The sequence below is a fragment of the Zonotrichia albicollis genome, chromosome 38 (assembly GCF_047830755.1).
Source record: "Zonotrichia albicollis isolate bZonAlb1 chromosome 38, bZonAlb1.hap1, whole genome shotgun sequence".
Taxonomy (NCBI): domain Eukaryota; kingdom Metazoa; phylum Chordata; class Aves; order Passeriformes; family Passerellidae; genus Zonotrichia; species Zonotrichia albicollis.
The window spans coordinates 242045-254656 of record NC_133856.1 but is presented as its reverse complement, the minus strand read 5'-3'; the positions used below and the strand labels follow the sequence as shown (position 1 = coordinate 254656).

General features: G+C 56.1%; 1 protein-coding gene across 3 annotated transcripts; it reads right to left on the bottom strand.

Annotated features, from left to right (window-relative positions):
- Nucleotides 1-520: 520 nt before the first annotated feature.
- On the bottom strand, nt 521-12592 carry JOSD2 (Josephin domain containing 2). Of its 3 annotated transcripts, XR_012577760.1 has the most exons (7): nt 12394-12592; nt 10056-10255; nt 7793-7918; nt 3766-3960; nt 1311-1413; nt 1108-1180; nt 521-620 (listed from the first exon to the last, which is right to left on the bottom strand). XR_012577760.1 is itself a non-coding variant. In XM_074531794.1 (6 exons), the coding sequence occupies exons 2-5, from the start codon at nt 10208-10210 to the stop codon at nt 1314-1316; spliced, it is 576 nt and encodes a 191-aa protein (XP_074387895.1). In that variant the 5' UTR covers nt 10211-10255; nt 12394-12592; the 3' UTR covers nt 1026-1044; nt 1311-1313. The 3 variants fall into 3 exon arrangements, 2 of the variants coding, with proteins under 2 accessions (XP_074387895.1, XP_074387894.1); XM_074531794.1 differs by lacking the exons at nt 521-620; nt 1108-1180 and adding an exon at nt 1026-1044; XM_074531793.1 differs by lacking the exons at nt 521-620; nt 1108-1180 and having other exon boundaries at nt 1301-1413.
- Nucleotides 12593-12612: the final 20 nt, after the last annotated feature.

Genomic DNA, 12612 nt, shown 5'->3' with positions numbered 1-12612 from the left:
AATGGCTAAAGCCCTCTGGCTGAAGTGTCAATCAAAGGACGCAGCCAATCAGAGCGGGGTTCTGGCGTGGTCACACCCTCTGCCTCAGGTTTCCCGCCTCTTCCGGCGCTGTGGGAAGGAAATTTGGGGATTTTGGGGTGGAACTCGCGGGTTTGTGGGGAAACTTCGGCGATTTTGGGGGAAATTTCGGCGATTTCGGGTGGAAAGTCAGGGATTTTGCGCCGAAGCTGTATGCTGCGCGCTGATTGGCCGTGATGGCACGGTGAGGGTGTCAATCAAAAAGCAAAGCCAATCAGATCGCGCTTCTGGCGTGGTCACGCCCCTCGCCTCAGGTTTCCCGCCTCTCCCTCCCGGAGCTGGGAGGAGGAAATTTGGGGATTTTGGGGTGGAATTCGGGAATTTTGGGGTTAAATTTTGGGATTTTGGGGGGATTTTTAGGTGGAATTTGGAATTCTGAGATGAAATTCAGGGATTTGGGATGAAATTCAAGGATTTTGGTCCCATCACACAGACACGAAGCTGCCACCAATCGCTTTTAATCCTTTCTGGGATGGATTTGATGCCACGGAGGTGCCCAGGTGTCCCCAGGTGCCACCTAGATGCCATCCAAGTGTCCCCAAGTGACACTCAGGTGTGCCCAGGTGTCCCTCAGGTGTCCCTAGGTGTGTCCCCAGGTGTCCCCCAGGTGTCCCCAGGTGTCACTCAGGTGTCCCCAGGTGTCCCTCAGGTGTCCCTCAGGTGTCCCCCAGGTGTGTCCCCAGGTGTCCCTCAGGTGTCCCCAGGTGAGGTGTCCCCCAGGTGTCCCCAGGTGCCATCCAAGTGTCCCCAGGTGTCCCAAGCTGTCCCCAGGTGTCACTCAGGTGTGTCCCCAGGTGTGTCCCCAGGTGTGTCCCCAGGTGTGACTCAGGTGTGCCCAGGTTTCCTCCAGGTGTCCCCAGGTGTCACTCAGGTGTCTCCAGGTGTGCCCAGGTGTGTCCCCAGCTGTCCCCAGGTGTGTCCCCAGCTGTCTCCAGGTGTCACTCAGGTGTGCCCAGGTGTCCCCAGGTGTCACTCAGGTGTCCCCAGGTGTGTCCCCAGATGTGCCCAGGTGTCCCCAGCTGTCCCCAGGTGTCCCTCAGGTGTCACTCAGCTGTCCTCAGGTGTCCCCAGGTGTCACTCAGGTGTCCCCAGGTGTGCCCAGGTGTGTCCCCAGATGTCACTTGGGGATCAGCCAGGTGTCCCCAGGTGTGTCCCCAGGTGCCATCCAAGTGTCCCCAGGTGTGCCCAGGTGTCACCCAGGTGTGCCCAGGTGTGTCCCCAGCTGTCCCCAGGTGTCACTCGGGGCTCAGCCACGTCCCCGCCTCCTCCACGTCGCGCGACACCACCAGGAAGAGCTCGGAGGGAGCCGGGGCCAGCGCCGAGCGCAGGAACTCCCTGGGGACACACGGGGACACGCGGTGAGACACGGGGGACAGCGAGGGGACAAACTGGGGACAGCGAGGGGACAAACTGGGGACAGTGAGGTGAGAAACTGGAGACAATGAGGGGACAAACAGGGGACAGACAGGGGACAATGAGGTGAGAAACTGGGGACAAACAGGTGAGAAACTGGAGACAATGAGGGGACAAACAGGGGAGAAACGGGGGACAATGAGGGGACAAACAGGTAACAATGAGGGGACAATGAGGGGACAAACAGGTGAGAAACGGGGGACAATGATGGGACAATGAGGGGACAAACAGGTGACAATGAGGGGACACTGAGGGGACAATGAGGGGACAAACGGGAGAAACTGGAGACAATGAGGGGACAAACAGGTGACAAACAGGTGACAGCAATATGACAATGTAGTCATAACCAGGTGACAATGAGGGGACAAGGAGGGCACAAACAGGGGACAGACTGGGGACAATGAGGGGACAAACAGGGGACAATGAGTGGACAAACAGGTGACAATCAGGTGACAAACAGGTGACAATGAGGGGACAAACAGGCGAGAGCAAGGGGACAATGAGGTGACAATCAGGTGGCAGTGAGGTGACAAACAGGGGACAAAGAGGTGAGAACCAGGAGACAATGAAGTGACAAACAGGTGGCAGTGAGTGGACAAACAGGTGACAATGAGGGGACAAACAGGTGACAAACAGGTGACAATGAGGGGACAAACAGGCGAGAGCAAGGGGACAATGAGGTGACAAACAGGTGTCAGTGAGGTGACAAACGGGACAAAGAGGTGACAACCAGGAGACAATGAAGTGACAAACAGGTGACAATCAGGTGACAAACAGCTGAGAAACAGGTGACAATGAGGGGACAAAGAGGTGACAATCAGGTGACAATCAGGACAAACAGGTGACAAGGGACAATGAGGCGACACCCAGGTGCCATCCAGGTGTCCCCACCACCAGGTGTCCCCAGAGTGTCCCCAAGGTCCCCAGCTGCCACCAGGAGCCCGCAGGTGCCACCCCAATGTCCCCAAGGTGTCCCTAAAGTGTCCCCCAGGTGTCCCCAGATGCCATCCAGATGTCCCCAAGTGCCACCTAGACATCCTCAAGTGCCATGCCAATGTCCCCAAGGTGTCCCCAGGTGTCCCCAATGTCTCTAAGTGCCACCCAGGTGTCCCAAAATGTCCCCAAAGTGCCACTAAGAGCCCCCAAATGTCGCTAGATGCCACCTGAGATGCCCTCCAAGTGCCACCAAATGCCACCCCAATGTCCCCAAGGTGTCCCCAAGGTCCCCAAATACCACCTAGATGTCCCCAAGTGCCACTCAGGTGCCTCCAGGTATCCTCAAGTGCCACCAGGAGCCCTCAGATGCCACCTGAGATGCCCTCCGAGCGCCACCAAACACCATCCAGATGTCCCTAAGTGTTCCCAAGTGCCACCCAAGTGTCCCCAAGTGTCATCCAAGTGTCCCCAAAGTGTCCCCAGGTGCGCCAGGTGCCCCCAAGAGTCCCCAGATCCCACCAGGTGTGTCCCCAAAGTGTCCCCGAGGTGCCCTCAAAGTGTCCCCAGATGTCCCCAAGTGCCACCCAAGTGTCCCCAGTGTCCCCAGATGCCACCCCAGTGTCCCCAAAGTGTCCCTAAAGTGCCCCCCAGGTGTCCCCAGATGCCATCCAGATGTCCCCAAGTGCCATCTAGACATCCTCAAGTGCCATCCAAGCGTCCCCAAAGTGTCACCAAGTGCTCCCAAGGTGTCCCCAGGTGCCATCCAGGTGTCCCCAAGTGTCCCCAAATGCCATCCAGATGTCCCCAAGTGCCACTCAGGTGTCTCCAGATGCCATCCAAGTGTCCCCAAAGTGTCCCCAAGGTGTCCCCAGATATCCCAAGGTGTCCCCAGGTGTCCCAAGGTGCCACCAGGAGCTCCCAGATGCCACCTGAGATGTCCCCAAAGTGCTCCCGAGCTGCCACCAAACCCCATCCTGGTGTCCCCAGCTGCCACCCCAATGTCCCCAAGGTGTCCCTGGGTGTCACCTGAGCTGTGGCTCCGCCCCGATGCGGGTGGGCGTGGCCAGCTTGGAGTCCAGGTTGTAGAAGGTGTCCCCAAAGTGCCACCAAATGCCATCCAGGTGTCCCCAAGTGCCACCCCAATGTCCCCAAGGTGTCCCCAATGTCTCTAAGTGCCACCCAGATGTCGCAAGATGTCCCCAAAGTGCCACTAAGAGCCCCCAGATGTCCCCAGATGCCACCCAAAGTGCCCCTGAAGTGTCCCCAAAGTGCCACCAAACGCCATCCAGGTGTCCCCAGCTGCCACCCCAATGTCCCCGAGGTGTCCCCGGGTGTCACCTGAGCTGCGGCTCCGCCCCGATGCGGGTGGGCGTGGCCAGCTTGGAGTCCAGGTTGTAGAAGGCGGGGCCGAAGGGGCGCACGCAGAGCCAGTGGGGGCGGCTCAGGGGCAGCGCCAGCGCCCCCAGCGTCACCCGCGAGGGGACATTGAGCAGGAAACCGAGCACGCGGGGCACCACCAGCCGCTCCAGGGGGCTGGGGGGGGTAACTGATTAATTAATTAGCTAATTAATTAACTGGGGGAATTAATATGGGGGGCGGAATTAAAGGGAAGGGAGTGGGAGATGGCGGTGGGAAAAGTGGAGGGGAATGGGGGAAGGAATTGGGTCTGGGGGCTCTGGAAGAGTCTGGAATTGGGGTCAGGGGTCCTAGAATTTGGGTCTGGGGTCTTGAGGGTGTATCTGGATTTTGGGGAGGGGTCTCAGCACCAATACACCCCAATAGGAAGCAGAGATCCGACAGGTCCCCATTTCACTTGAGTTGGTCCTAAATTGGGTCTGGGGTCTCTGAGGGCTCTGGGGCTGGGGGCGGCACAGGGGACATTGAGCAGGAAACCGAGCACGCGGGGCACCACCAGCCGCTCCAGGGGGCTGCGGGGGGGGTAATTGATTAATTAATTAGCTAATTAATTAATTGGGGGAATTAATATGGGGAGCGGAATTAAAGGGAAGGGAGTGGGAGATGGCAGTGGGAAAAGTGGAGGGGGAAGGGGGAAGGAATTGGGTCTGGGGGCTCTGGGAGAGTCTGGAATTGGGGTGAGAGTTTGGGTCTGGGGTCTTGAGGGTGTATCGTGAATTTGGGGAGGGGTCTCACTGCATTTTATCCCAATATGAGTCAGCAGAAAGGAGAGATCTGAGAGATCCTAAAGTGGGTCTGGGGTCTCTGGGAGGGACCAAATTTGGGTCTGGGGTCTCTGAGGGCTCTGGGGCTGGGGGAGGCACAGGGGACATTGAGCAGGAAACCGAGCACGCGGGGCACGCACAGCCGCTCCAGGGGGCTGCGGAGGGGGTAATTAATTCATTCATTAATTGGAGTTAATTAATTATTAATTAATTGGGGATTAAGGGGAGGGTGGTGGGAAATGGCGGTGGGAAAAGTGGAGGGGGAAGGGGGAAGGAATAGGGTCTGGGGGCTCTGAGGGGTCTCAAATTTGGGTTTGGGGTCCTGGGAGGAGTCTGGAATTTGGGTCTGGAGTCTCAGGGGTGTATCCTGAATTTGGGGAGGGGTCTCATGGGTGCTTGTCCCAATATACTGCAATAGAAAGGAGAGATCTGACAGGTCCCAAATTGGGTCTGGGGGCTCTGAGAGGGACCAAATTTGGGTCTGGGGTCTCTGAGTGATCTGGTTAATTAATTAATTGGGGATTAAAGGGAGGGTGGTGGGAAACGGCGGTGGGAAAAGTGGAAGGGGAAGGGGGGAAGGAATTGGGTCTGGGGGCTCTGAGGGGTCTCAAATTTGGGTTTGGGCTCCTGGGAGGGGTCTGGAATTTGGGTCTGGAGTCTCAGGGGTGTATCCTGAATTTGGGGAGGGGTCTCAGCATGTTTTGTCCTAATAAAACCCTGAGGGAAGGGGAAATATCACAGGTCCCAAATTGGGTCTGGGGTCTCTGAGGGGTCTAGAATAGGGGTGAGGAGTCCCAGAATTTGGGTCTGGGGTCCCAGGGGTGTATCCCGAATTTGGGGAGGGGTCTCATGGGTGCTTGTCCCAAAATACTCCAGGAGAAAGGAGAGATCTGCGAGGTCCCCATTTCACTTGAGGGGGTCCCAAATTGGGTCTGGGGTCTCAGGGAGGGACCAAATTTGAGTCTGGGGTCCCAGGGAATTTGGGGAGGGGTCTCAGAGGCTTTCTTCCTAATTTGGGGAGGGGTCTCAGCACCTTTTCTACCAATACACCCCAGGAGAAAGGAGAGAACTGACAGGTCCCAAATTGGGTCTGGGGTCTCTGGGAGGGACCAAATTTGGGTCTGGGGGCTCAGGGGAGGGACCAAATTTGGGTCTGGGGTCCTGGGAGAGATCTGGAATTTGGGTCTGGGGTCTTGAGAGTCTGTCCCTAATTTAGGGAGGGGTCTCAACCCTTTTTCTCCCAGTATAACCCATGAGAAATCAGAGATCTGAGAGATCCTCAATTGGGTCTGGGGTCTTTGAAGGCTCTAAAATTTGGGTCTAGGGGCTCTGGGAGGGGTCTGGAATTTGGGTCTGGGGTCTCAGGGGTGAATCCCGAATTTGGGGAGGGGTCTCATGGCTGCTTGTCCCAATATACTGCAATAGAAAGGAGAGATCTGACAGGTCCCAAATTTGGTCTGGGGGCTCTGAGAGGGACCAAATTTGGGTCTGGGGTCTCTGAGTGATCTGGTTAATTAATTAATTGGGGATTAAAGGGAGGGTGGTGGGAAATGGCGGTGGGAAAAGTGGAAGGGGAAGGGGGGAAGGAATTGGGTCTGGGGGCTCTGAGGGGTCTCAAATTTGGGTTTGGGGTCCTGGGAAGGGTCTGGAATTTGGGTCTGGAGTCTCAGGGGTGTATCCTGAATTTGGGGAGGGGTCTCAGCATGTTTTGTCCTAATAAAACCCTGAGGGAAGGGGAAATATCACAGGTCCCAAATTGGGTCTGGGGTCTCTGAGGGGTCTAGAATAGGGGTGAGGAGTCCCAGAATTTGGGTCTGGGGTCCCAGGGGTGTATCCCGAATTTGGGGAGGGGTCTCATGGGTGCTTGTCCCAAAATACTCCAGGAGAAAGGAGAGATCTGCGAGGTCCCCATTTCACTTGAGGGGGTCCCAAATTGGGTCTGGGGTCTCAGGGAGGGACCAAATTTGAGTCTGGGGTCTCAGGGAATTTGGGGAGGGGTCTCAGAGGCTTTCTTCCTAATTTGGGGAGGGGTCTCAGCACCTTTTCTACCAATACACCCCAGGAGAAAGGAGAGAACTGACAGGTCCCAAATTGGGTCTGGGGTCTCTGGGAGGGACCAAATTTGGGTCTGGGGTCCTGGGAGAGATCTGGAATTTGGGTCTGGGGTCTTGAGAGTCTGTCCCTAATTTAGGGAGGGGTCTCAACCCTTTTTCTCCCAGTATAACCCATGAGAAATCAGAGATCTGAGAGATCCTCAATTGGGTCTGGGGTCTTTGAAGGCTCTAAAATTTGGGTCTAGGGGCTCTGGGAGGGACCAAATTTGGGTCTGGGGGCTCTTGGAGGGGTCTGGAATTTGGGTCTGGGGTCTCAGGGGTGTATCCTGAATTTGGGGAGGGGTCTCATGGCTGCTTGTCCCAACATACTGCAATAGAAAGGAGAGATCTGACAGGTACCAAATTGGGTCTGGGGTCTTGGGGAGGGCCCAAATTTTGGTCTGGGGTCCTGGGAAGAGTCTGGAATTTGGGTCTGGGGTCTCGAGGGTCTGTCCTGAATTTGGGGAGGGGTCTCACTGCCCTTTATCCCAATACAAGTCAGGAGAAAGGAGAGATCTGACAGGTCCCAAATTTGGGTCTGGGGTCTGTCTCGGTTAATTTGGGTCTGGGGTCTTTCTTGATGAATTAGGTCTGGGGTCTCTCTCAGTGAATTGGGTCTGGGGTCTCTTTGGGGAATTGGGTCTGGGGTCTCTCTTGGTGAACTGGGTCTGGGGTCTCTCTCAGTGAATTGGGTCTGGGGTCTCAGTTAATTTGGGTCTGGGGTCTCAGTTAATTGAATCTTTGGTCTCTCTCATTTGGTGAATTGGGTCTGGGGTCTCTGGCGATTTGGGTCTGGGGTCTCTCGGTGAATTGGGTCTGGGGTCTCATTGAATTGGGTCTGGGGTCTCAGTGAATGGAATCTTCGGTCTCTCTCATTTGGTGAATTGGGTCTGGGGTCTCAGGGAATTTGGGGAGGGGTCTCATTGAATTGGGTCTGGGGTCTCAGTTAATTGAATCTTCGGTCTCTCTCATTTGGTGAATTGGGTCTGGGGTCTCTGGCGATTTGGGTCTGGGGTCTCACTCGGTGAATTGGTTCTGGAGGTCTCACTGAATTGGGTCTGGGGTCTCATTGAATTGGGTCTGGGGTCTCACCGCCGCTTGTCCCACCACACGGCCGCCAATCCCAGCATGCCCAGCGCCGCCATCACCACGTTGACGTCATAATTGCCCAATCCCAGCAGGCTCCGGTGGGGGTTGGGCCGCGAATTTGGGGCCAACCTGGGGGGCTTCCGGGTGAGACCCCTCCCCAAATTAACCCTGATCATCCCCGCGACCCCCCCCCGAGACCCCAGACCCAATTTGGGGAGGGGAATCCCACCCTGAGGGACCCCAGGCCCAATTGAATCCCTTAAAGTGCCAATTGGGGATCCCACAAAGCAATGATGTCATTTTAAATGGGGGAATCCCCTCCCCAAATTTGGGAAATCCCTCCGAGACCCCTCCCCAAATTAACCCAGACACCCCCAGAGACCTCAGACCCAATTTGGGGAGGGGAATCCCCTCCTGAGAGACCCCAGACCCAATTGAATCCCTTAAAGCAATGACGTCATTTTAAACAGGGGAATCCCCTCCCCAAATTTGGGAAATCCCACCCGAGACCCCTCCCCAAATTAAGGGATCCCTCAAGACCCCTCCCCAAATTAACCCATACACCCCCGGAGACCCCAGACCCAATTGAATCCCTTAAAGCACCAATAGAAATCCACAAAGCAATGACGTCATTTTAAATGGGGGAAACCCCCCCTGAGACCCCTCCCCAAATTTAGAATCCCTTCCCACCACTCTAAACCTCCCCCTAAACCCATCCAAACCCCTCTGAGACCCCTCCCCAAATTCAGGAAACTCTTCTAGGATCCCTCCCCACAGCCTTGGGACCCCTCCCCAAATTCAGGAACCTCTCTGAGACCCCTCCCCAAATTCAGGAACTCTCATAAACCCCCCAAAACCCCCTCCCAAAGCCCCCAAACCCTCTGAGACCCCTCCCCAAATTCAGAGATCCCTCCCCAAATTCAGAAAACCCCTCTGAGACCCCTCCCCAAATTCAGGAAATCCCTCTGAGACCCCTCCCCACAGCCTTGAAACCCCTCCCCAAATTCAGAGACCCCCTCCCCAAATTCAGGAACTGCTCTGACACCCCTCCCCAAATTCAGAAAACCCCTCTGAGACCCCTCCCCAAATTCAGGAAACCTTTCTAGGATCCCTCCCCACAGCCTTGAGACCCCTCCCCAAATTCAGAGACCCCTCCCCAAATTCAGGAACCTCTCTGAGACCCCTCCCCACAGCCTTGAGACCCCTCCTCAAATTCAGGAACTGCTCTGAGACCCTTCCCCAAATTCAGAGACCCCTCCCCAAATTCAGAAAACCCCTCTGAGACCCCTCCCCAAATTCAGAAAACCCCTCTGAGACCCCTCCCCAAATTCAGGAAACCCTTCCAAGACCCCTCCCCACAGCCTTGAGACCCCTCCCCAAATTCAGAGACCCCTCCCCAAATTCAGGAACCTCTCTGAGACCCCTCCCCAAATTCAAGAGCCCCTCCCATGACCCTAAACCCCCCCTCAAAACCCCCTAAACCCCTTCAAATACCCCAAAGACCCCTCCCCAAATTCAGGAAACCCCTCTGAGACCCCTCCCCACAGCCTTGAGACCCCTCCCCAAATTCAGAGACCCCTCCCCAAATTCAGAGACCCCCTCCCCAAATTCAGAATCCCCTCCCACCACTCTAAAACCCCCCTAAAATCCCCCCAAAACCCCTCCCCAAATTCAGGAACCTCTCTGAGACCCCTCCCCAAATTCTGGAACTCTCATAAACCCCCCAAAACCCCCTCCCTAAGCCCCCAAACCCTCTGAGACCCCTCCCCAAATTCAGGAAACCCTTCCAAGACCCCTCTCCACAGCCTTGAGACCCCTCCCCAAATTCAGAGACCCCTCCCCAAATTCAGGAACTGCTTTGACACCCCTCCCCAAATTCAGGAAACCCTTCCAAGACCCCTCCCCAAATTCAGAGACCCCTCCCCAAATTCAGGAACTGCTCTGAGACCCCTCCCCAAATTCAGAAACCCTCCCCAAATTCAGAATCTCCTCCCACCACCCTAAAACCCCCCTAAAACCCCCCCAAACCCCCTCCCACCACCCTAAAATTCCCTCAGGACCCCTCCCAAGAGCCCCCAACGCCCCCGAGACCCCTCCTCAAATTCAGAGACCCCTCCCCAAATTCAGAGACCCCTCCCCAAATTCAGAATCTCCTCCCACCACCCTAAAATCCCCCCAAAATCCCCCCCAAACCCCCTCCCACCACCCTAAAACCCCCCCAGGACCCCTCCCCAGAGCCTTCCCCGAATTGGGTCTGGGGTCTCACCGCTGGCAGATGCGGTCGGCCTGGGCCTGGCTGAGCCAGGGCCGCTGCAGGAGGTTGTTGAGGGCGTGCAGGGCGCAGAGCTGCCGGCGCTGCCGCTCGTGGTACGGCACCCCCGGGACCCCAGACCCAAATCCGGGCAGCCCCCCCCCCCACATCGGGGAGCTCCTGGTCCCCCAGGACCCCCCGCAAATCCAGGGGGGCTGCGGGGGAGAGTGGGAGCTGTGAGACCCCAGACTCAAATTTGGGGAGAGACCCCCCCCCCCTCCTCAAATTCCTCCCCAAAATTTCCACAAATTCCCTCCAAGACCCCTCCCCAAATTTCCCCGGAATTCCCCCAAAAATTCCCTCAAATCATCCCCGAGACCCCTCCCCAAATTCACCCCAAATTCACCCCAAGACCCCTCCCCAAATTCACCCAAATTGCCTCCAAATTTTCCCTAAATTCCCTCCAAGACCTTTCCTCAAACTTCCCCCGAATATATTCTGAGACCCCTCCCCAAATTCCCCCCAAAATTCCCTCAAAATCCCCCCAAAATTTCCACAAATTCTCTCCAAGACCCCTCCCCAAATTCCCCCCCAAAATTCTCACAAATCTTCCCCGAGGCCCCTCCCCAAATTCCCTCCAAAACCCCCCAAGACCCCTCCCCAAATTTCCCCAAAATTCCTCCCAAAATTCCCTCAAAATCCCTCCAAGACCCTTCCCCAAAGTTTCCCAAAATTCCCTCAATTTCCCCCAAAAATCCCCCAAGACCCCTCCCCAAAATTTCCACAAATTCTCTCCAAGACCCCTCCCCAAATTTCCCCAAAGTTCCCTCAAATTCCCCCCAAAATTCCCTCAAATCATCCCCGAGACCCCTCCCCAAATTACCACTAAATTCCCAAGTCACCCTGAGACCTCTCCTCAAAATGCCCTTCAATCACCCCAAGACCCCTCCCCAAATTCACCCCAAACCCCCTCCCCAAATTCCTCCAAATTCCCCCCAAATTTTCCCTAAATTCCCTCCAAGACCTTTCCTCAAACTTCCCCCGAATTTATTCTGAGACCCCTCCCCAAATTCCCTCAAAATCCCCCCAAAATTTCCACAAATTCTCTCCAAGACCCCTCCCCAAATTCCCCTCAATTCCCCCCAAAAATTCTCCCAAATCTTCCCCGAGGCCCCTCCCCAAATTCCCTCCAAAACCCCCCAAGACCCCTCCTCAAATTTCCCCAAAATTCCCTCAATTTCCCCCCAAAAATCCCCCAAGACCCCTCCCCAAATTCCCCCCAAATTCCCCTGAGACCCCTCCCCAAATTCCTCCAAAATTCCCCCAAATTCCCTCCAAGACCCCTCCCCAAATTTCCCTCAAGTCATCCTGAGACCCCTCCCCAAATTCCCTCAAATTCCCCTCAAATTTCTCCAAAAATTCCCTCAAATAACCCCAAGACCCCTCCCCAAATGCCCCTCAAATCCAACCTGAGACCCCTCCTCAAATTCCCCCGAAATTCCCTCAAATCTCCCCGGAGACCCCTCCCCAAATTCCCCTAAAATCCCCCCCAGACCCTTCCCCAAATTTCCCCAAAATTCCCGCAGATTCCCCCCAAAATTCTCTGAAATCCACCCGAGACCCCTCCCCAAATTCCCTCAAAATTCTCTCAAACTCCCCCCAAGACCCCTCCCCAAATTCCCCCGAAATCACCCCCGAGACCCCTCCCCAAATTTCCCCAAAATTCCCTCAAAATCCCCCCAAAATTTCACCAAATCTCCTCTGAGACCCCTCCTCAAATTCCCCCAAATCCCTCCAAGACACCTCCCCAAATTCCATCAAATCCCCTCCGAGACCCCTCCCCAAATTCCTGACACCTCCAAATTCCCTCAGGGCCCCCCAAAATCCCCCTCAAACCCTTGAGACCCCCCCAAATCCCCTCAAAATCCCTCCCAGAGACCCCCCAGAACCCCCTAAATCCCCCTCAAGCCCCCTCCCCAAATTCCTGACACCTCCAAATTCCCCCAGGACCCATCCCCAAATTCCTGACACCCCCAAAGTTACCTCAAAATCCCTCAAATTCCCCCAAAATCCCCTCAAAATCCCTCCCAGGACCCTCCAAACCCCCTCCCCAAATTCCTGACACCCCCAAACCTCCCAGGACCCCCAAAATCCTCTCGGGACCCCCCAAAACCCCCTCAGGCCTCCCCAGCCCTTCCGCCCTCCCGGGCCCTCAGCGCGGCCTCCGCCTCCCTTCGCCCCCAAATCCCCTCATGACCCCCCAAAAATCTCCCCGAGCCCTTCCTGAGCCCCCCAAGACCCCCCAGGACTCCTCAGGACCCCCCAAAATCCGGCTGGGCCGCCCCCTCCTCACCCCGCGCGTCCTCCAGGGCCATGGCGGCCTCTGCCCCCTCAGGGCCGCGGACTACAACTCCCGTCGTGCTTTGCGAGCCGCTAACCAATCAGAACTCGCCACTCTCCTCCCTCCTCAGCGTCTGACCAATCAGCGCTTTGACCTTCTTCCTGTGATGCTTTGCACCGCAGCGTTAACCAATCAGCGGTGAGAATCTTTCCTTCCTGGTAGTTTTTCCAC

Coding starts and splice junctions, on each gene's coding strand:
- JOSD2 (XM_074531794.1), bottom strand. CDS start 10,210: ATGTGGGGGGGGGGGCTGCCCGGATTTGGGTCTGGGGTCCCGGGGGTG. Junction 3,961..7,792: donor GTGTGGTGGGACAAGCGGCG/GTGAGACCCCAG, acceptor TACCCCCCCCAG/CCCCCTGGAGCGGCTGGTGG. Junction 1,414..3,765: donor GGGGCGGAGCCGCAGCTCAG/GTGACACCCGGG, acceptor GTGTGTCCCCAG/GGAGTTCCTGCGCTCGGCGC.